Source organism: Corythoichthys intestinalis, chromosome 1 (genome assembly GCF_030265065.1).
Source record: "Corythoichthys intestinalis isolate RoL2023-P3 chromosome 1, ASM3026506v1, whole genome shotgun sequence".
NCBI classification, from domain to species: domain Eukaryota; kingdom Metazoa; phylum Chordata; class Actinopteri; order Syngnathiformes; family Syngnathidae; genus Corythoichthys; species Corythoichthys intestinalis.
In genome coordinates, this window is record NC_080395.1 from 37,579,258 (window position 1) to 37,602,950 (window position 23,693).

Here is a 23,693-nt window from a genome sequence, read left to right on the forward strand (position 1 = left end):
GCTGTTATAAAAAAGCTCATTCCCAATTTCTAAAGCCGATATTTTTAATTTTAATTTAATTTAATTATGAAACGAAACACTCCTGATACAAATGTAGATTTACAGTGTATCACAAAAGTGAGCACACCCCTCGTATTTCTGCAGATATTTAAGTATATCTTTTCATGGGGACAACACTGACAAAATGACACTTTGACACAATGAAAAGTACTCTGTACGTAGCTTATATAGAAGAGTTAATTTATTTTCCCCTCAAAATAATTCAAAATATAGCCATTAATATCTAAACCCCTGGCAACAAAATTGAGTACACTCCTTAGAAACTATATCCCTAAATATCCAAATTGAGTCCTGCACACTCACACTCTCTCATACTTGACAACTTTCAACTTTTCACAACTTTCTTCTTTTATCACACTGGCCACTAGTATCCCTTTTCCTCCCAAAGAATAAGCATGCTCGTTCGGCGCTGGTGCTCGTGCTTTGTTGGTTCGTTTTGACTGCTTCCCAGACTGGCTTTCCATGTGCAAAGGAACCCGAATTGGGGTCATGTCATGCTTCAAGCATGGGTTTAACGTCCATTCTGCTCAAGGGTTGGATTCGGTATGAATTTACGCATCTTAACCTGCACAACAACTGGCCTCACGCCCCTGTGCCATTGATGAACCCGCCACCAGCCCCCTGACGTAGTTAGCCCTTCTCTAGGTCTTGTCTGGCCCAGCAATGAGTTTGTCCTGCTGAGCACCCGTTTTCAGGGGCTGGTGCTAATGCTTGGGAGATAGGAACAAAAAAAAATGGTGCTCACCCAAGCACGAGCACAGAACGAGCACCAGTTCCGGCCTAGGTAGTGCAGAATCTTAATTAACAAAGATCATCACCCAAACAGTGAATATAAGTTATCCTATTATATCGGCTGTATATTAGCCAATCTTGAAAAAAGTCCATATATCGACCTGATATATCAGTCAACCTTTAGTTCCAAGTAGAAGTCTTTACTTAAGTCTTTTCAATCTCCTTTTCAGGACTATGCAGCTGATATCATGGCTGTGGTGAACGATACTGTTGGAACTATGATGACTTGCGGCTTTGACGACCAACGCTGTGAAGTCGGAATTATCATCGGTATTTCATCACCAGTGTTACCTAGAGTTGGGCATCGTTTGAAATTGAACGATTCCGGTTCCAATCCAGATTCCACGGTTCGATTCCGCTTTTAAGAGGCAGGGTAGAAAAAAAAATTCCATAGTTTATATTAAAGTCTTAACTTCTCCATGATTTTTAAAAAATTATATGAACTTCTCTTCTCACAGGGCTATTTTTAACTTGTACATAAATATCAGTCTTTGAACTTGATTGTGATGAAGTTTCTTTCCACCGGAGTGCACTTTTCACAAAGATGTTTATTTTTCAAAACCTCACTGAGAAAACATTTACACATATTCTTTTACCATACATGTACAGTACGTTAGCTGGAAGCTACGACGAAGCATTAGTATAAAATTGTCTATTCATTATTATTTGATGATCTTTTAATACTGTTGAATTTAACGGAGGCGGCAACACGCTACGTAAAGTACGTAGCTGCTATAGACCCTACTCACCTACGTCACAAAATGACGTGTCGCTGTATCCGGCCGCCATATTGTCCGTATTTTTTAGACTTATTCTCATTGTTTTCAATTAGTCGTGCAAGTTATAGAGCAATTCATGGAAGCCCCGGTGTTATCTGACGCTGTAAACTCATTGGATGCGTTGCATAAAAGGCGTTATGTGGAAAAGCTTCAGTTTATCCATTCGCCAGATCCATATTTGATGCCTAAATCGATGTTTTTCGACCCGCTGTCTTCGCCGTCTTTGCCTGACATCTGCTAGCTACCCTGATATTTACAACTATCTTGTCCACACAAAATCAGCCTATTCTCACGAAAGTTTGAAAAACTTTAAGAGCTTGGAGGCTTATAAATACTTCGTTGCTGGTTGGGTGAAACAGGTCCTCGTCCACGAAAATTCGGCAGGAATCTATCGTGTGCTCGGGAAGGTGAGTTACGAAATTTTCAATTCAAAATCTTTTGTTCTTGCTAACATCCACTGTCAAGTCTAATGTATTTCATGTCATTTGTCAATGGAGCTAAGGCTTTTAATGTTTATATGGTTTAGCGATAGCACTCTAACTACATACATATAGAATATGTAATAAATATGAAGTGCGATAGCACTACTCCAGATTGTCCCTAGTTGAATTTATTTTTTGGCTTTTGACCTCAATAGTGAAATTGTAAATTAATTGTATGACAACTGTCTGATTATCCCCTTATAATTATATATTTTCAGGTAGTTCATTCACAACGTCTGAGTGTATGTTGTCGGCGATTAGCCTAGCAATGATCTTAATTGTGGTTGTCAGCCCAAAACCCTCTAAATATATATTAAATGCATCTTACTAGATATAAAATGACTACTTCATAATCTGTGGTAGTCGTTTGGAGCCCAGTTTTCTCGTCGAATTGCAGCAGTCAATCTCGGTCTCCTCTCTGGGTCTCTCGGAATACGGTAAAACTTCAAGTCTCTCCGTCTATCTTCTCTGTTTTTGCAACCGACCGCCACACACGACTTCACCATTTTGATTATTAATGTTAACGAGCAGGAAAAACACGCCATAATAGGAGGAATTTACGAAGCGCTAATGCATTAACATGACGAGTATACGGACAACATGGCGCGGGGGCGTGGCTGTGACGTCAGGTGAGTAGGGTCTATATAGATGAAGAAGTCTACTGCTTTAAGATGGCGGCTGTTTACTAATGCCGGTGAGTCCGTCATTTCGCATCTAGTTCTCTATACATGTGCTAATGCAGCTGAGTCTGTTATTCTACATCTAGTTCTATATACAAGTGATATCTACCGTTGCTCCATGTAATAATACGACTTATTCTCATACTATTCCATCCATCATCTACTGCTTAATCATGGGTCGGGTTGCGGGGACAGCAGAAGATAGACATAATTTATTGTTTTACCCACCTGGTTCTGACTGGTGAGCGGGCCGGCATAGCGTATCAAATACGCGGCGCATGGCTATGCACTTGGCACTCAGCACTTGTATTCCATGAAACTGGAGGTGTTTAATCATATTGGTCGTGCAGCCCCCTTTGCATGACAGAGTTGTGTTGCAAATGTTGCACTGAGCTGACTGGTCTTTTTTTTTTTGTAAAGTTGAGCCAAACTTTGAGCGCCGCTGCACCGTGTCCATGGTTGTAATCAAGTTGCAATGCACAAACACACGCTTCTTGTGGCTTCTTCTTCGTGGTTTTTGGCAGCAATTTTTTTCCGCTCGACGGTCAGGGCATCGAAACATGGAATCGAAATTAAAAAATTGGAATGGTTCCGGGAGCAGCTGAGGGTTAGAATTACATCCCATCAATGCTTGATGCTCAACCCTAGTGTTAACAGTATTATCGTACAAGAGCTGATTGCTCAATGGAATTAATGAATGTATTACTTTTAGGAACCGGTACTAACGCATGCTACATGGAGGAGTTGCGTCACATCGATCTGGTAGAGGGCGACGAAGGAAGAATGTGTGTGAACACGGAGTGGGGGGCCTTTGGAGACGATGGCTTGCTGGAGGACATTCGGACGGAGTTTGATCGAGAGATCGATCGAGGTTCACTCAACCCCGGCAAACAGCTGTATGCCACTTTGGAAAACTCATGCTATTGTGCTAATATATACCATGATTACGTAATAGCTCATATGAAACATTTCTTTTGACATTTTTGGGCTCCAGGTTTGAAAAGATGGTTAGCGGACTGTACATGGGAGAGCTGGTTCGTCTAATTCTAGTCAAGATGGCCAGAGAGGGTCTGCTGTTTGAAGGAAGGATCACTGCTGAGCTTCTTACTAAAGGGAAGATTGAGACCAAGCACGTTTCTGCCATTGAGAAGTAAGTCATATTTAACACTTTCATGCACGGATTATGATTTTTTTCTTAAATGTCTATTCAAATAGGACAGAGGTCTCAAACTTGTGGCCAATTGAGACCCACGGGCAATATTTTGCAGCCCCTATTTGACATCCGAATGTAATATTTTTGCTTGCAGTAAAAAAAATTTTTAAAAAAAACGCAAATTTAAAATAAAGCCAAGGGTAATTAAAAATATGAAAAATTCTAAATAAGATATACAAAATTCAAAATACATTTAAAAAACAAAACAAAAAAGAAAACAAATTGTAATAAATGGGGAAAAATGGATAATGGAGACATAAATTCAAATACAGTAAGTTTGACCGGTGTGTATTTTGCTCTGGAAATTTTAATTATTTTATTTTAACTCTTTGGCTGCCATTGAAAGCAATATACGTCCAATCCATTTTAACTTGAAGGGGCTGAAAGCAATCAAATGAACTATTTTGTATTTGCTATTTCGATAGGCATGATATCTGTAGCGCATGGGCCTATGCTCTAAAGTTGGAACCTGTATCAGATGACTTAAAATTTTATTTGGACAAAACTAATTCTATTTAATCCACGTGGAAAAGCTGCAATTTGGAAAGTATTCGGGGACAATGCAAAAACATTTTTTACACCCTAATTCATAGGATTGCAACACTTGCTCTTTCTGTCCATGTCTTGTTTAGGAGTAAGGAGGGATTAACAAAGGCCAAAGAGATTTTAACCAGACTTGGTGTGGAGCCCTCAGATGATGACTGCTCTGCCGTTCAACATGTGGGTATTGTTGCCAAAATAGATGCTACTTCCTGGAATAGGGGGAGGCCTAATCTGAGTGCCATTTCGGTTAAAAACATACAGTATATACTAAATTCTTTGGGGACAGTTGCTGTAAAAGTGAGTGACTCTACCCACCTCTGCATCTAACACATGAAGCCAATTCAATGGCTTCATGTGTTAGATGCAGAGGTGGGTAGAGTGGCCAAAGATTTCACTCAAGTAAGAGTAGCGTTACTCATAGGTGGAGTTTGAATTTTGGTGCAGGGGGGGCACAACATGTTGATGACCCCGAAACGCAGTGTCAGCAATAAAATTATCTTACAAGAATATTCATAATAATAAGTTGAAAATAAGTTTTTTTTTGTTTCCTATCATTTTTTAGGGGAATTCTAAATCAGGCTGCTTAGGACAGCTGTACTTTTCACCAAGAACGTCATCCATTGAATATGGGACGCCCACCGGTGTTCTGTCAAATTTTTCACCCCATCTGAAATTGCAACTTTGTGTTATGGCTGCGAATACGAGAGGTGGGAATCTTTTGGCACCTAACGATTCGATTACGATTCAGAGGCTCCAATTCGATTATAAATCGATTATTGATGTTACCCCCCCAAACCCCCCACTTTTAATTTTTTTGCACATTAGTTTCAAAATTGTTCAAAAATCCTCTCAGGCTAAACCAAACTAATATTTCAGTATCAAGTTAACAGTTAAAAACAGAAAATAAAATACTCAAGTCCCATTCTGTATCAGCAGCTTTAAACTACATTCAATTAATTTAAGGATGTGAATCAACCGTTAAAGTTGTTAAAATTGCTCCCGTTATTCCATAATTTCCCTTCTGTCTACTTTCGACATGTCAAAGTTTTAAAACTGTTTCATTATTTAAAGATGGATTCAAGTTAAGATTTTGCCGATTTAGGTGTATTTTAGATAAAAAATTTATTAGGTTTGCTACAACAGAGCCTTCTAGAGAAGTCTACTGCTTTAAGATGGCGGCTGTTAACAACGCGGCATTTACTAAACGGCGAGTCATTTTGCATCTAGTTCTTTTTATATGTTTAAACTCCGCCGTCGTCTGTCATTTTGCATCTAGTTCTAGTTTGTGATATCGACTAAAGCCGTATGCGGCCGTATGTTTGTAGCAACTAGCAACTGGGCGTTGTTTGAACCAGCTGTCGGCCGCAGTCAGGTATTATTGTTTTTTTATCTAGCGGCATGCGTTGAACATGATATTTACTCTCTGTCCGTTCCTCATTGCATCCCGACGACCGCGCTGACTGTGTTTTAAGTCTGCTTTACCTGGTATAATTCAATAATCGGAATTTGGATGTTTGTGAAACGTTCTCGAATCTTCCACGGCCGAATCGCGAATAATCTAAGAACCAGAAATTTTGCACGCCTCTAGCGAATACAGCGGTTACAAAGTAAACACCCCAGACTTTCTTTAAATAAAAGAATATTTACTTATGTTTGATCATGGATGGACATGTAGAAAAGTTCTCCTCAGACATATCCTGCCATGTTAGCTGCACACAACAACTGCACGACGCTCTCTCACTGGTTACGACTTCGCCGTGTAGTTAAGCATTATTTCACGCCATATTCATGTTGAACATTTATGTTCACGATGTTACTTGTTTTATTTAGCACCTGTGGATAACATTGAGAGTCCAACTGAATGTAAAAGAGGGCTTATTCATCGACACAACAGCGTTGGGAGCAAAATGTTATAAGGGTACAAAATTTGGTAGAACACCGGTTGTGGCTCTGTTGTACTTTAGTGGGGTAAATTTAAACTCCGCTCACCATTTTGGTGGTGCTCTTTGGCTTTTCATGGTCCACATATTCAATCCCTGGTTCTTGCTCAGTAGTTGTTGTATTTGTGGCTTTCTTGAATAAGACAACTTACTGAAAGAGTTGACGTTTTTTTTACTGACAGATTTTTAGTTACAGAACAGAAGCGAGGCATCAACATTAACTTTCCACTGGCGGGCTTTTTATCAGGTGTCTCGAGCTCGCTGCGTTTCTCTGACTTCCGTGTGATGTGACGAGCAGACATTACTAATCGAGCATGCATTTGCTCATATCATTTCAATAGTCATATGATCTGTTTGAAAAATTATTTTGACCCATTATAATTTTTTTGTTCATTTCATTCATTGTTGTTGTTTGTTTTATTGCTTTATAACTTTTATAGACAATATTTTACTGGAAAATTCTGAATATAAAAATCATAGTCAATTATATGCAATGACACTTTTCGGCCACCAGCCCCCCCTCCCCCTAAAATCCGCTTATGGCATTAATTCTAAATAATATTAAAAAGTAAAAACAAGTAAAAAGTAAAAGTAGTCCTCCAAAAATGTACTCAAGTCCAAGTATTTGTTGAAAAGAACATTGTGAGTAATTGCTTCAGATGTCAGATCTTTTTTTTAAAATAATGGTATATTATTTTTCTCAGCACAACTTCATCTATAAGAATTGCTGTTGTTATTATAGTGTACTATAACCAGGGGTGCACATAATTTTTTTGCCCAGGTTCTCAGAGGAGGACCTGGAGATGTGACTTGGTCCTCATTGAGCTTGAGTGCCGACCCACCTGATGAGATAAATTTATGACAAGCTTTACTTAGAGCCAACTAACTTTAATTAATTATATTAACAATTAATGTTGATTAACATCAACTGGCACAACGAAATTGCCATTACTTTGAAGTGAAATGTAAAGAAATAAACATAAAAGCACCAATTCAAAATAAAGGGCATTATGCGGCTCCCACATTAACTCCAAGCCTTTTTAAAAGTGGGATGTCCTCCTCATAAGACCTCATTGAACGTGCATGTTTAGCTTTGTAAAATGCGAGCAAAAACACGTTTGTCAGTGCATGTCGCTGTTCTTCATTACCTTTATTCCGCCACTTGTCCATAGGGCGAGTGGGGTCCTGTCTGACATCGATAGTTTGCTTAATGGCGTACCGCAAGCAACACATCACTTCCACTCATTAATATTCACTCAATAGCTACTGTTGCTAAGTAGGGACAAGCCACCGTTTGTCCCTAATAGGAAATGAATGGAAATCGTGTACGAAGGAGATGTTTACAGCGCTAAACCTACCAATTCTCTCCAAAAATGATGTGCCTGGTGCCAAATTGACAGGCAAAGATGTGGAAGAACATAAAAATGTTCAGTTAAAGAGATGGCTTGCGTGTCGAAGGCAGAAAAAGACGAAAAAAACGAGCCGACCTAAGCATAGCTTTAGCTTTTTTATCGACGCGACTGACAATGACATTCTCCTGTTTCAACAAGCTATCCTTTACCATCAGCCCTGTCTTTCTTATATATCCTCTGGTTGTCCTACGTCTCTTACCGTTCTTGGGGGTAATTTAGTTAGCTTTGTGTAGCAATCGCAAATGCTACTAAGTGACAGCCAACGAACACTTTTAATTTTTTCATTGATAACACATCTTAATTCTATAATTTATTTACACTTCCCCCTTACTAAAGTTGTTTTTTTAATATATATAACAGAAACGGTAATAGTGGCAGTCAGATACTATTGTAATTCTTTTCAGGTCATTCATTGTCAGACAGAAGCAGTACAGCACGACGTTACGCTAAAAGAATAAGTTAAAAATGTAAAAATGGCTTACCTCTTTGTCCTCTGAAAGCCCATGCCAATCCAACATAATGTTTGCTGCATATGAAATGTGAATGGATTCACCGGGTTGGTGTTAAAGTCCGCGCAAGTTGATTCAGTCTTCACATTTTTTTCCTCCCGAGTTTTTTGTTTCCGGAAACATAAGAAGAAACATCCTTCATGTGTCGTAATGTCTAGAGTCGTTTCTACAAGTTCCAGAAAAGCAATGCGTGATCGGCATTTTCGTTTTTTTTCCTCCCGAGTTTTTTGTTTCCGGAAACATAAGAAGAAACATCCTTCATGTGTCGTAATGTCTAGAGTCGTTTCTACAAGTTCCAAAAAAGCAATGCGTGATCGGCATTTTCGTTTTTGAAAGATTACCGGCGAAAAGTAGCACAAATTACATTAAGTATATGTGAGGGCGGGTCTATAATGTCCCACTTCGGCTTTACTTCCGCTTTACGATGCGACGTCAGGGTCTAAAAATACCCTGCGTGCGGTACGCCATTGCCACATGCTCTGTTTTTTTCGTGCTTTTCGAAGTTTGGATGGCTGAAATTCTTTGACCCTACATAAAATGCGCTGCTCTTATCGGCGACATTGGGATTCTCATGGCACATTTTGTACCGCATTTCGGTGCGAGCATCATTTGCTTCTAGCCATGGTACCTCCTGTAGCCACTTTTCAGCAAAAGTCCTTTTTTTTCGGTAGCTCCGGTGACGTCTCTGTCGTCTGTCTGTCTTTTGACTGGTGTGGGGGAACACGGAAGTAATTACTCAGTGTGGCCTGCCTCTTCGACATTTTGAGAAGTTATTTTCTCGTGTCCGCCGCAAATACAGTGGTCAGCCATCGGTATGCAAAAGCGTATGGAAGCCATCGAGGGCCAGCGCGCTTGTCTACGTCCAGTACGCATGCGCGCATGCGGACCACTTATGTGCACCCCTGACTATAACCTATTACATGACCATATTAGGCCAAAAAGATGACACAAAATCATCAATAAGACGATAACAACATGATGCAACATCACCCGCCCCATGGGCATGTGTACTCTCAAGTGAAGAAAAAACATTGTTACCTCTAATTGGTATAATGGAGTCATGTGGTTATTGTTGCGAGGTCTCATTGATGAAACGGAGACAGCCACTGTGTCCATCTCTGCCAAAAATAAAGTCAATATGTTGAATAAAGAGGAAAAATGTTATGACTAGTGGAGCCCAAAGTAGCGGAGTAAGAATAGTGTTTCTTTTTCACAAATCTATTCTAAGAAGTACTTTAAAAAAAAAAAAAAAAAACTTACTCAAGTAAATATAACTGAGTGAATGTAACGCGTTACTACCCACCTCTGGTAAAATGAGACTGACAGGTGATAAATCTAGGGAGAACCCGCCTACAATGCCAGCTCATCTGGGATTAAATTCCAGTTTTACATTACCGCTTAATAAGCGGTTTCAAATTAGGATGGATTTTTAATGTGTGTTTTCTACCTCATCCGCTCCATTAGGTTTGTACCATTGTGTCTTTCCGCTCTGCCAATCTAATAGCGGCGCTACTTGCGGGCATCCTCAAGAGACTCAAGGAAAACAAAGGTGTGGCCCGACTGCGCACCACTGTTGGCATTGACGGATCTCTCTATAAGATGCACCCACAGTGAGTCATGTGTATGGCTACACATTTATTTCTTTTATTTACACTACAACAGTGTTGTTTTTGGCAGCCCTTTTAATTTTTGTCTTTGTCTTTTGGATGATAATAGCTATTAAATAAGTCTTAGTCATATTTTAGTCTTCTTTAGTCATGTGTTTGTCTTCGTCTAGTTTTTGTTTATGTTTACTACAAATGTTTTTGTCTGTAATTTTTTTTTTTTAATTGCTCCAAAATAAATAAATAAATGTGTCCAACTATTTTGAATGAACATTGACAGACGAGCACATATTGTAACATCTACCAAGGCCAAAGCCAACTTGGTGATAATACACACTCAGCAAGGAAACAGTACATTATTTTCAATGAAATATACCCACCTGGATGCCACAAACTGTATGTAAAAAAAGTTGCCCGAGAGTTTAATAGGACGCTCGCCGTTAGGATTAGCCTAATGCTAACGTGAATGCTATGCTAACGCCTCGAGTTACATTTCGTTTGTGATGATCACTCAGCACAGACCTTTAAAGGCTCAAGCAACATTGTATATTCTTTCTGGCCAAGATAAGAAAACAAATCTTAACGAGTGTGCAAGCTGGAGTGACTGGAGACGACACTGGTGAGTCAGGGGAGGTGCAGCACGTCACGAGTAACACAACTAGACACTGCTACGATTCAGGCAAATACACATAAAATGTCACACATTCTGAACAAGACGGAAACTATTGCATATTTTCGTTTCGTTCTTGTCTCGTCACACGAAATCTGGCATCCGTGTCATTAAGTTTTAGTCACCCAAAACATGTTTTTAGCGTCTCGTCACCGTCATGAAAAAAGTGTTCGTTGAAGAAATATTATCGTTATCGTCATCGTTGACGAAAACAACACTGTACTACAACATACATGAGGTCTATAGAAATGGCCTGCTTATTTGTAGGCCACTGTTTACAAATTTACATCTTTACCAATTAGAAAAAAACAAGTATTTTTGAACTCCATAATGACTAGCACTCTGACAAATCAACCTTAGGTATGCCCGTCGTCTTCATAAGGCTGTTCGTCGGCTGGTCCCGGACTCGGATGTGCGATTCCTCCTGTCCGAAAGCGGTAGTGGCAAAGGAGCTGCCATGGTGACGGCTGTGGCGTACAGACTCGCCGATCAGTCACGGCAAATCGCACAAACACTATCGGAATTCCGCCTGACGACCGATCAGCTGCTAGAGGTAAGGAGGGACGAATAAAGGAAAATGAAGGAGTTGTGTGAGAGTAAAGCTCGGCTGTATTAATGAACATGTTGAATGTTTTTCCAGGTAAAGAGGCGAATGAGGGCTGAGATGCAAAATGGCCTTTCAAGGGCAACTCAGGAATCTGCTACTGTCAAAATGTTGCCGACGTTTGTGTGCAGCACTCCTGATGGAACAGGTTAGACCAGGGGTGGGGAATTATTCTACAAAGGTCTGAAGTGGGTGCAGTTTTTGTTCCAAACATAGACAGTTTTACCAATTAGGTTTCTGCTGTAACAAGCAGTAAATGACTGCTATCAACGGATTACACTTGTAAGACATTGAATTGGTGAAAAGGTGTCCTATTGATTGACTTATGGTAAAATACATAGGTAAAACACAACTATCAGTTAAGCAACATAAAAACCAAGTTAAAACTAAATTGTGAAAAGAACTGAAATTGGCTGATATGAAAATGTAATCTTTTTGGGCCAGATCACTCCCGTCCTAATATTCATATTTAGGATAGTATATTAATCACCCTTATCACACATATAAAAACACAAAAATAAAGAAAAGAATATATATTGTGTCACTGATTTCACTATAAGTACACGGAGCCCGGGGCTGATCCGTAGGGGCCTATTTCAAAACCAAAGCCGCTAGCGACCTAAAACCAAAACAGGCACCTCTCTTGGGCATATATGAGTCTCCATGAGCAGCAAAATAAAAAAATTCAGAGTCGTTCCCTAATAAAATCCCAACTAATTAGTTTTTATACATACATAACAAAACTTAAAATGGCTATGAAATTCTCAAACTTTTACGCTAGATGCACAAAAATCAACAAATGTAGAGATAACCACCTATATTTTTAGAATCAATAGCAATATTTCATATATAAGTCTTTGCCCTAAATAGCAACTTATTTTTTTCTTAACTCATTTGCTCCCGGAACCGTATAAATACGTTTTATTTTTAAATGCTCAACTGTCCCGCAACCGTATTTATACGTCTTTTGCGGGTTTTTTTTATAAGAAGCATATATAGCTTCCGCTGTATCTGAGAAACAAAGAAAAACGCTCCAAACCAATTTTAAAGCAATAAAACTGGCCACTGGAGGGCAGTAGCGCATTTTGGAAGACTAGACAAGCCGATTCAACAGCAGTGAATGGCCGGCCAGCATTGTCAAAGCGCTGGCGGATTGAGCCCAGGCGGCGCTCCGACCGGACAAAACAACGAGAGGACGCCTGGGACACCAGGCGCTGGACGATCGTGCAAAACGAGTGAAACCCCCCGTGGAGCGGCTCGCCTAGCAGACCCCGCAGAAATGCAAAAATAATCCATCTTTGTGAGACAGACAACGATGAGGGAAAAGTTTACACAGCTGACGTGGCGACAACGGCGTCATCTCGGCGACAAACCGTCATCTCTCAGTCGTTGTGTGTGAATAAATTGTTACTATTCTATCTAAAGCTCTATTTGTCTGGTTGTTCATAGTATTTTGTAAAAGGAAAACATTATTCAGATGTTTGGGATGTAACTAATGCAAAAAATAGCTTTGTTAAAGTCAAAGTTATGTTTGAAATGTATGCGTTTACAAAAAGCTCATTTTCTCCGTTTTTTCATCAGAAATTGGAAAATTGCTCAAACTAAGCTATTTTCTAATGCTGATTTCTAAAGAATGGAAAAAGATACGAACTTACTTTTTTTTTCTGCTGAAAGAAGAGAGTCCAATCGTTCTTTTGGTGGGTTCAAAGTTTATATAGCAATAGAACAGAATTTTCTGTGGGCCTTGCAAAATCAGTCAAAATCCAGAAAAAACGGCCGGGAGCGAAGGGCCTTGCTCTGGTGAAAATGGCTGGGAGTGAAAGAGTTAATTTAATTGGGGTTTTCAACACCTAATAAAGCACTCATTTTTCACATCAGAAACGTAATAATTGAGGAAAGTATGCGGAGTCATCTTAATTTTACTCAACAAAAGCAAATTTTGCATTTTTTCTATGTACAAACCCAACTTATTTACGGAGGTTGAATTCTAATGGCTCAGCACGTCATGCTGGCTATCTGGCCCTCGTTGTTTTTAGATTAAAATCTTACATAAAATAAAACGCATAAAAGGCGTTTTTTTTTTTTGTATGGACGCAGAAATGTCTAAATTACTACCTTGAAAGGTGAAAAGCGCTATACAAGTATAACACCATTTACCATTTGGCCAAAAAACTGGCAGTTGGCTTTAAATTACCTGATCATTTGAATGTAAAGTTACGCTACTGTGTATGGATACAACATGGCGGCTATTAATATACAAAGAGCTTTATAAGTTGAAAATTCTTGTAAATAAATGTGTACATCCTGGAATTTCTATAGATACAAACATAGAGCAGTCTAGATTGTTGGTTAAAAGCAAAAAACTGGGCAGTTATCATTAATTTTAAGTAAATATTTTAAGCTAAAGTTAGGCTAATATTTTCCCATGCATTTTTTTCCACAACTTTTCAAAGTGCATGCATGGGGCTCTTTTAAATAATAATTACCTTGAATCCACGACCAAATCACTCTTGAGACACTCCTGCCTGCTTGTTTGCGTAAAAAATTATTAATTTTTTTCAACCTAAATCCGGCGTTTGAACGCAGCGTGTATTACCGGTAGTTTATCACAGTAAAAGCCAATTCAGCTCTGCCTGGGTCGGCCCCCAATGGGCAGGCTTGGGGCAATGTTTGCAGGAGCTGTCTTGTCAACTGATGGTGAGGTCTATGATAGTTTTCTGCCCATTTTTAGAGAAAGATAAAAGCAATTACCAGTTGGTCTCCTTTTTTTAAATGATTTTTTAAAAACCTTTTCTGCAGCCCACTGCCTTAATTAATGATTTCTTAATTATTTAATACCCATGATTTAGTTCGATAAGTCTGTCCACTACTTATCACTGATTGGCTAGCAACCTGTGCCACCTTTCATTGTTGCCATGTGAGGTTATGAAAAGTTATTAGTTCTTTACAATGCTTTTTGGCACTGTCAGAAAGCTTAGTACTTACAGTAGATAACATCCAATAACCAAGGTCATGACTTGGAACAGTAGCAGCAAATAGAAAAGGCGCTATCTTGAGCGTCAAGAGTTGTGCCATGTCACTCTGTACTCTCACACATATTGTGACCCGACTTTCATAATAATAGATATGCAAGGAGAACGTCTTAATCTAGTTGCACAAGCTTATCCGCCTCATGAATTGTCATTGAAACGGTGCACTCTAAAATCTTTACTTCAAAATGTTGGTGTAATTAAAATCAAAGTTCACACAGCATGAGCATGAACCCATAATAGGGTGCTGATTTAACTCAATGGCTGCCAATGACTGCATCAGACGTCAATTGAAATACTAGTGTGACCCAAAATATGTTGTTCACGTATGGGTACGCCGCGCTACAAGGGCTTAGGTTTGGTCTCAATATTGGTAGGGACGATATAACAGCATAACCTGAATGTACACTTTTTGCTAGGGACGGGACATTAATAAGACCAAACAGATTGGGTGAACGGTGGTCAGGGCTCATTTCTCACCAATATGAACCTAATTACGGGTAATGAATAGGCTAAATGATTAATGCAAAATAAATATGTATTGATTTATACTAACTTTCACACTGCAAATTTATAATGGCTTAATCTGATACTTTTTCTTAAATCTAGCCGAATAATTTTCTCTATCTTGTTCTAAGTGTTAAAGGGTAGTTAACAGATTAATGCGTCATATTGCTCCACTTTAAGTAGATATTACATTTTTTCTTATTAAGCCCATACATCTAAAAGTCTGTAATTTTTCACCTAAATGAAGAAAAAAATGCTTTCAAATAATGAATATCTATTCTTCAATTAAGCACATTTCTGACAGTTTTTTTTAAAGATTAAGTATACTAACTTTTTGCGTAAAATAAGTCTGTTAAGCATATTTTTAGTTAGCTAATTTTCTTATTTCAAGAAGTCTGAGGAAAATTTACTTGAAGCACTGGCAGATAATCTCACTTATTTCTCGTAGATTTACACTGAAAACAAGGGAATGTAATTTTTTTGTTCTTCTAGTTTTAAGGACTGGAGTTTTTGTAGTGCATATGTATATATTGGTTCAGGTGATACACCGTTTGATTCAAACCTTTTTCAAAAATGACTAAAGAAACATTTTGAAAACTTCCAGAATAAATTTCTGGATTAGATTCGCAAATTTAAATTGCAATATTTGAACAAAAATTATATTAACATACGCAAGAAATACAAACTTCTTAATCATCTCTTAACTATATCCAGGAATGCAAAAAAAAATACAAATTTGTCTTGATACCATTCAAAATTGTTTCTCTAAATAAATTAAATATCACAAAAAAATGTCTTAGTCAGCGAATAACAAAAACAAATAAAAACGGACCCTTCCTTCAAGTAAACCACTACTGCATTTGTCCACAAACACAGCCAAACTCAATAAAAAATGAAAGCTCCTTTGGGCTGCTTTAAGACCACATGAATAAAATAAAAATGAACACTGGGGAGGAGGGCGTAAACTTTAGTTCACTACATTTCTTTCAGTTTAGTTAACGTTAGCAGTAGAAACCATACAGGAGGATATTTCTTTCAAAGCAGCTTCTTCCTGGAGTTCGACAATTTCACTCAGATTAATGTTATGCTAACTCTGATGCAGGTCGGACTTTCAGTAGCAAATTTAGTGGTATGTTCCCCCCTCCACAACATTGACGTCTTTTTACATTACTTTACAGTGGGGGAAAAAAACTTCTAATATCCCTAGTCTTCGATAGGGGCAGAGGAGGAGGCAGCATGTGTTATTTCTGCCGGGCTGTAAATGCGTGTGAGGGAGTTAGGGGGCTTCAAGTCATCAGCCAATCAAATGTGCGTTTGACTAAAAAAAAAAAAATGGACTGGCACACTCAGCAAGTGAAAAGGGGTAATGTAAGTTGAACATAATTAAAGTACTCTAATTCATTTAATAATGGTCGGGTCAATTCTATCATTATAACATATGGGAAGACAATCTAGATTACCTATAAAACTGAAGTCATTATATAATGCAAATACGGTTGCTTGAAAGTTTGTGGGGAGAATTTCAGCATCCTGAAAAGTTGGCAGTGTTATGCCCCTACCGTCCCCATTCAAACCTACACCCTTGCCATACTATAAATGTCTAAGGTGCATTTTTAGGCTAAATTGAATGCTTATTCCTTATGTGCAAATGTTTTTGTGTGACTGCAGAAAATGGTGATTTCCTGGCTTTGGATTTAGGAGGAACTAACTTTAGAGTACTGATGGTCAAAATTCGCTCTGGAAAGAAAAGAACAGTGGAGATGCACAACAAGATATACGCCATTCCTCTAGAAGTGATGCAAGGAACAGGTGAAGAGGTGAGTTTATAATCCACTTGATTTTTCCCTGGTTCTGTATAACCTCAAGCATTATACGCCAAACAAATAGGGGGCAGCATATAACCATAACAAAAAAGACGGTAAGCTTACTTGAGTCTGATTATGATGACACAGTAAAAGAAGAGAGTCAAATGAATCTGCGAACTGTCCCTGGTGTTAAAGGAAAGGTGGAAGTAACCAGGTGGATGGTAAGAAGCAGCCAGTTTAGTGATAAGCTTGTAATTAGTACAGTAGCAGGTTTAATGTTGACTATCGGCGTATGGATTAGTGGGAACTTGACTTTGTAATTGCCAAGGTAATCCTGTCTATTACCTTATGACCTTTTTGAACAGTTTCCAGTTATTTTGCTGGAGAACACACCTAATTGCATGCAATTCTCTTTCTTGCTTGCTCTCGCTCTCTCAACTTTCATGTGAAAGATGGACAACTTTTCAAAAGTTGTCCCACACCTAAGACCTTCACCCTTTATAGAGCAAGTGACTATTTTTGGTGATCTATAAGGTTCTTCATAAGTACTCTATTCTGTGTTACGTGGTGTTTCCAAATAATCTAAACACAGAAGTTGCACGTAATTTACATACATGTCATGCCTTTCTTCTTCCAGCTGTTTGATCACATTGTGCATTGTATAAGCGACTTCCTGGACTACATGGGTATGAAAAACACTCGTCTTCCCCTTGGCTTCACCTTCTCCTTCCCCTGCCTTCAGACAAGCTTGGATGCTGTAAGTACCTTTCTCTTTGGAGTTTTCACAATACGCACTTGGTGGGGAATTGTCTGAATCCCCGTTTTCGTAAACAGGGCATCCTGGTGACATGGACCAAAGGGTTCAAGGCGTCAGACTGTGAAGGCGAAGATGTGGTGGGGCTTTTGCGAGAGGCCATCAAAAGGCGAGAGGTAGGAATGGGGGTAAGGGTGTAGCAATAATTTCAGAGTTGTTGAAACCGTAAACTTCACGGAATTGGTGGCCCTCCACATCTTTTAGTGTGGCCAGCAGATTCAGGGAATATGTACTGTATTTTCCATCCTTTTTTAAATTTTTTTTTTAACTCTTTCACTGACATTGATGATGATTGTTGTTTTTACTGTTTTTTTCATCCTTTTGCTGTGAATTAAAATGAAAATTCATCGCAGGTACATCCATTAGCTTTGAAGTGCTGCTCTCCCACATCAAATGGATTGGACGCCAATCACTGTCAGTGGCAGTCAATGAGTTAAACAGTTTAAATAGATAAACATTGATTCAAATGAAAGATATTTTTTAGGGAAGCACGATATCAATTTTTTGAAACCGATACCGATATCGATTACTTCCTGCTCCTTAATGCCGATACCAATACGATAACCGATAAAATATACATAATTTTTCAATGTATATTCACCTGAGTTTTTGAACACCTGTAGGTCAAAAATACTAGTGGTGGATTCAGCATAGATTTGCCTTTGATCGAACCAGAATTTTCGTGATGACATGAACATTATGATAATGAACAAAACAAAGACAAGAACAGTTTTGACTTCAAATAAAGTGCCCATATTAACTTTTTCAAATAAATATAATTTGAGTCAATCACAATCAATCAGTCAATATCATTGATGATGTGTTCCCCTGAACAATAAGCACAGAACTAAAACAAACACAAACCCAACAGGTATTGTGCTTTGTCAGCAGATAAAACATTTGGTGCAACAGGAGAGGAGACTTCTGTCATCTTGGTCCATGAAACAACTTTCTTCACCTATTATAGGACAGCAAGCCTATCCATAACCAAAAGGCCTCTCAATAACTTGTAAACATAACACTGTAAAATGCAAACATTTGCTAACTGCCATAGTAAGGTTCATCACTCAGTGATGGAAAAATAAGGCCTCTAGAACAGTTACAAAACTTTGCATATTGGCCAAACAAGAGTGGGAACAAATCCAATCCACCGACATCATGCAAAAATTAATATTAATAGGCCCGATAATATATAATGTTATTGGATTTATTGGAATGACGTCATAATTCCTATTATCGGACCGATAATTATCGTGCACCTATAATATTTTTATACTGTTTTTTTTCCCCCTTTTACTTTTTGAAAAATTTCATTTAATTTCTTTTAATTAAAAAGTGAAAACAATATAAACCCAGTGTTTTTACTGTAAATAAATAGGAAAATGTAAATTAAAATTAAAAAAGTATTTAGTTTGACCTTTTTTAAATTGGAAAAACAGAATTTAAAAAGACATTTAAAAAGGAGACTTTATTGTTCCCCTTTTTTTTATCATAAAAAAAATAATAATACTGTAAATAAAAAAAAATGAAGAATACCCAAATATTTTCTATTATAGGGTCAACCCTCAGCCACCCCCCACCCCCAAAGATTTGGACAATTTTGATGTCTCGAAATGATTCGTAGTCTTTCAAAATACTTCGATTCATTTGCTTATCCAATCGTTGTTTATTAGCAATGATTTGTGTCAGTCATAGTTGGCATACAGTATGGCCCTACAAAGGAAACCATTACTATGGTGTGATCCACACCAAAATTTCCATTCGTGCTCATTTTAGTCAAGTTACTGTAACTTCTAACTACTGCACTTTAACCTCTATCTCTTCTAAAGGAGTTTGACCTGGATGTTGTAGCGGTAGTCAATGACACAGTAGGCACCATGATGACCTGTGCGTACGAAGAGCCCACTTGTGAAGTTGGACTCATTGCTGGTCAGTTTACATTTTGTGAATGCAACTTCTAGATCATGCATATGAAAATACAATGCCGTGATATCTTTTGCTTAGGCACTGGAAGTAATGCGTGCTACATGGAGGAGATGAGAAACATTGAGATGATCGACTCCAACGAAGGGCGGATGTGTGTTAATATGGAATGGGGAGCCTTTGGTGATAATGGATGCTTAGATGACATCAGGACCGAGTATGATGTCATGGTGGATGACTTCTCTCTTAATCCAGGCAAACAAAGGTAAAAGTTCATACAAAGTAGTGTTGCACCGATACCAGATTTATTAGCTCCCGATACCGAGTCCATGTGGTTTTGGTTGATGCCGATACTGCACTAATACGATATCCTTTGATAACTTATGCGAAACATTGTTTTTTTCTTTTCAGTTTCTAAATTACTGCATACTCACTTGAATGTGAATTAATTACTACAATAATAATAATTGCTATCATGGCTTGGTTATACACTGCTTAACAACCTTTGTGCCTAGCTGGTATGGACATTTACTTGAGTAACTTTTTGAGAAAAATGTACTACTAAGAGTAGTTTTACTGAGCTAAACTTTTTGATTTGGGAAGACAAAGACGCGACTCTTGCTCCGCTACTTTGGGCTACACAAGAGTCGCTGCATTTTTCCTCTTTATTCTTCATATTAGATTTTTTTTTTTTTTCCCAGCGATGCCAAGAGTAGAGATGTGCCTGGTGTATTACTGGGGTAGCTCTCCCGATTTTATTATCCAATCGGATGCAAGCTTGCCGTTCTATCTTCACGCCAGGCTGTTCAATCATGTGTTGTCCATAAAAAATGAAGTATTGGATACTGTATAGAGCGCTGCCCTCAACATGACTCGATAATGCAGATTTTAACCTCTCTCCCAGTTTTCATTTGGCACAGATTCGCCACAGAAAATTTCAAAATTGTAGTTATGAAGGAACTCTTCACTATTCAAACTCAGAACTATTTTCTCCACCAGAGGGCAGTCATGCACTTTGGGCGAATAATGCTTCATTTGTGTAATTTTTTTTTCACTTGTCGGAATTCATTGTTTTTTTTTTCTTTTTTTTTCTTATTTCTTTGGCTTAATGTTTTTATGAAATGGGTTATTGTACAGTATCATTATAACAATAGTCCATATAGATATGTACCATTGTTAAAAAAAAATCCAACAGAAATGTAAGCAGTTACTCATTACTTGAGTATTCTTTTCACCAAATACTTTTTTACATGTAATTTTTTTGAGTAATATTATTTTGAAGTAACGCTACTCTTGAGTAAACTTTTTGGCTACTATATCCACCTCTGGGTATGGGTAACAAATAACTTAAAACGCTCTCAATGGCTTAATTTTTTTCACTGTTTGTTCAATCTGTTTTCAAGTCTGACCATCCAAATAAGTCGACATTCACAATTTAACTTAGCTTATGTGCTATTCACTTATGCTAGTAGAGGACACACATTTGCTAGCCTAATTTTTCCAGTTTTCCTTCGTTCCAAGCTAACATCTTTGCAGATTCTCATGTGCATGTTAGTGTTCATAAAATCCTGGCTGGTATTACCATTTAACATTTCCATTTATCCACCATTTAAAGTACAGGCCCATAAATTGAAAATATGATCGCTAAATGAGCAACAGCACTTATCTGAACAAAAACTCTCTGAGGCTCAAAAAGGCACTGCGTCTTCCGTTTCTTTTTCTTTGGCGGCGTTCGTAATCAGGGGCCATCTTGGGAAGGGCCACAAGCTCTGCTTCTATTAAAGCGGAGTTTGTTACTGCTGGGAATCTTGGGAAGGGCGACTGGCGGTTGCAAAATTTCCATTTTTCTATAGGCCTATACAATCACAACTTCTTTAGGTTGAATTCCGATGTTACTATTGCCTCAGCACGGAGACATGTCTTGCTGGCTATCTGGCTGTCGTCATTTTTAGATTGCAATGTTACATAAAATAAAACACTTAAAGGGCGATTTTTTTTTGTACGGACACAAAAATGTCTAAATTACTACGTTCGCTGAAAATTACCTGATCATTTGAATGTAAACTTACGCTACTGTGTATGGATACAACATGGCAGCCATCACAAAACAAAGAGCTTTTCGAGTTGAAAATTCCTGTAAATAAATGCGTACATCCCTGAATTTTTATAGATATGAAGATAGAATAGTCTAGATTCTTGGTTAAAAGCAAAAAAAACAGTTATCATTCATTTTACGTAAATGTTTCGAGCTAAAGTTACGCTAATGTTTTTCATGCATTTTTTCACAACGTTTCAAAGTGCATGTATGGGGCTATTTTATATAATAAATACCTTGAATCCTCGACCAAATCACTCTTGAGACCTTCCTGCTTGTATGCATTAAAACTTTGCGTTTTCCACCTAAATCCTATGTTTGAACGCATCGTGTGTTTGAGTTTATCACGGTGAAAGCCAAATGCTCTGCTCGGCGGTTGGAAACTAAATTTCAAAGATTTAGTTCAGAATATTGCGCACCATTGGCGCGTTATTTTTTACTACTAGCCGATACTGATGCCTTCATTTTCAAATCAAAATCAAATTTATTTATATAGCCCTTTACAAAAACCCGAAAGGTCCTCAAAGTGTTCTACAACAAAGCAAAATATGGTAAATTAATAAAAAAAAAGGCAGCAAAGTACTATACGATAACATTTAGAAAAAGAAAAAATAACAAAGGGGAAAAAAAGGCGTAGCGCTAAAAGTCATTATAACAAATAAAACTAAATAAATCAGATAAAATCCGAACACATTAAAAACCAGGCTACCCATGTCAGGAGAAAAAGCTAGTCTAAATAAAGACTATCGTATCGGGGCCCTTTCTGATACTAATACTGGTATCAGTGGAACACCTAATACAAAGTATTCACGGCGCTTCACTTTTTCCACATTTTCTTAAATGTTGTTAAAGATGTTCAGTTGGATTCAAAATCTGGGCTCAGGCTGGGCAACTCAAGCACATTCACAAACTCATTTTTAAAATTTCAAAGATTTTGAAATACGTCAATGACCAAACAAATTGTGGATAAATGGAAACACTGTGAATATCTATTGTCTTTACTGTATGTATCATTTACCTTGCCCATGTGTACGCTACAGATACGAGAAAATGTGCAGTGGTATGTACCTCGGAGAAATAGTGCGGAACATTCTAATAGATTTGACCAAGAGGGGCTTCCTCTTCAGAGGGCAAATTTCAGAGACACTCAAGACTAGAGGCATCTTTGAAACAAAATTCCTCTCTCAGATTGAAAGGTAAGAAATCACCTCAAATTTGCTAGTTTTTAATTGGACGATATCCTCAATATTTCAATAAACGGAGTGTTTTCAGACATCTTGGTGACTTTATGTGTCTTTATTCTTCAGTGACCGATTGGCGTTACTTCAAGTGAGGTCGATCTTACAACATTTGGGGCTTGATAGCACTTGTGATGACAGTATCATTGTCAAAGAGGTATGTTGTACTCGAAATGGAGATCGATATTGTGACTTTTCTATTTGGAAAGTGTGTACTCTATAAATATTCTTTTAATCGTCTTTTGAAGTTGTGTAGAAATATTGAAATACTGTAGGTTTACTGTTTTGTTATTGAAAATGAAAGAGAATTTTTCATGACTTTGATTGCTTGACACTAACATTCGCAACATTAATTTCTTGTACGGTTACTAGATCGATCGGGTCCGATCACGTCATTTTCAAAGTATCGGAATCGGCAAAAAAATATCGGCCATGCCTTTTTTTAATATATATACAGTACTGTGCAAAAGTTTTAGGCAGGACACCAGCCTAAAATTTTTGCACAGTACTGTATATATATTTTTTTAATTATTAAATTTATTAGGCTCATGGAAGCTTCCACTTGGAGAAAATATATACATACAGTATATCCTGTATATACATAATATAATAAAAATATACAGTACTGTGCAAAAGTTTTAGGCAGGTGTCCTGCCTAAAACCTTTGCACAGTACTGTATACTTTTTAATTAAATCATTTTCTAATCGTATTTAACATTACAAACATAATATGTTACACTCATCCAGAGTCTTTAGTTTAGGCTTAAGGTAGGGTTATCAAATTTATCCCGTTAACGGCGGTAATTAATTTTTTTACAAATGTATCACGCTTTGCACGACCCACTCACGCATTGTCGCGCTCAATCTGTAATGGCGCCATTTTAACTATAAAGAGAGATAAAAGGCAGCGTTAAATGAGTAGAGTGAATTTTGGCAGCCTTGGGAGCCTTTTTTTAAATTGACTAAAGCCTTACAATCCCTCTTCCTACGATTA

General features: G+C 37.9%; 1 protein-coding gene across 1 annotated transcript in view; it reads left to right on the plus strand.

The window, feature by feature from the left end:
• LOC130927195 (hexokinase-1) overlaps nucleotides 1-23,693 on the plus strand; it is a 58,293-nt gene that overhangs the window by 26,094 nt on the left and 8,506 nt on the right. Inside the window, exons 6-19 of the mRNA XM_057852846.1 lie at nucleotides 1,023-1,122; nucleotides 3,506-3,689; nucleotides 3,788-3,943; nucleotides 4,639-4,726; nucleotides 9,875-10,020; nucleotides 11,045-11,237; nucleotides 11,325-11,436; nucleotides 16,493-16,641; nucleotides 17,267-17,386; nucleotides 17,464-17,559; nucleotides 19,273-19,372; nucleotides 19,448-19,631; nucleotides 22,502-22,657; nucleotides 22,769-22,856. Coding sequence (XP_057708829.1) covers nucleotides 1,023-1,122; nucleotides 3,506-3,689; nucleotides 3,788-3,943; nucleotides 4,639-4,726; nucleotides 9,875-10,020; nucleotides 11,045-11,237; nucleotides 11,325-11,436; nucleotides 16,493-16,641; nucleotides 17,267-17,386; nucleotides 17,464-17,559; nucleotides 19,273-19,372; nucleotides 19,448-19,631; nucleotides 22,502-22,657; nucleotides 22,769-22,856 — 1,872 coding nt within the window. The remainder of the gene's footprint in view (nucleotides 1-1,022; nucleotides 1,123-3,505; nucleotides 3,690-3,787; nucleotides 3,944-4,638; nucleotides 4,727-9,874; nucleotides 10,021-11,044; nucleotides 11,238-11,324; nucleotides 11,437-16,492; nucleotides 16,642-17,266; nucleotides 17,387-17,463; nucleotides 17,560-19,272; nucleotides 19,373-19,447; nucleotides 19,632-22,501; nucleotides 22,658-22,768; nucleotides 22,857-23,693) is intronic.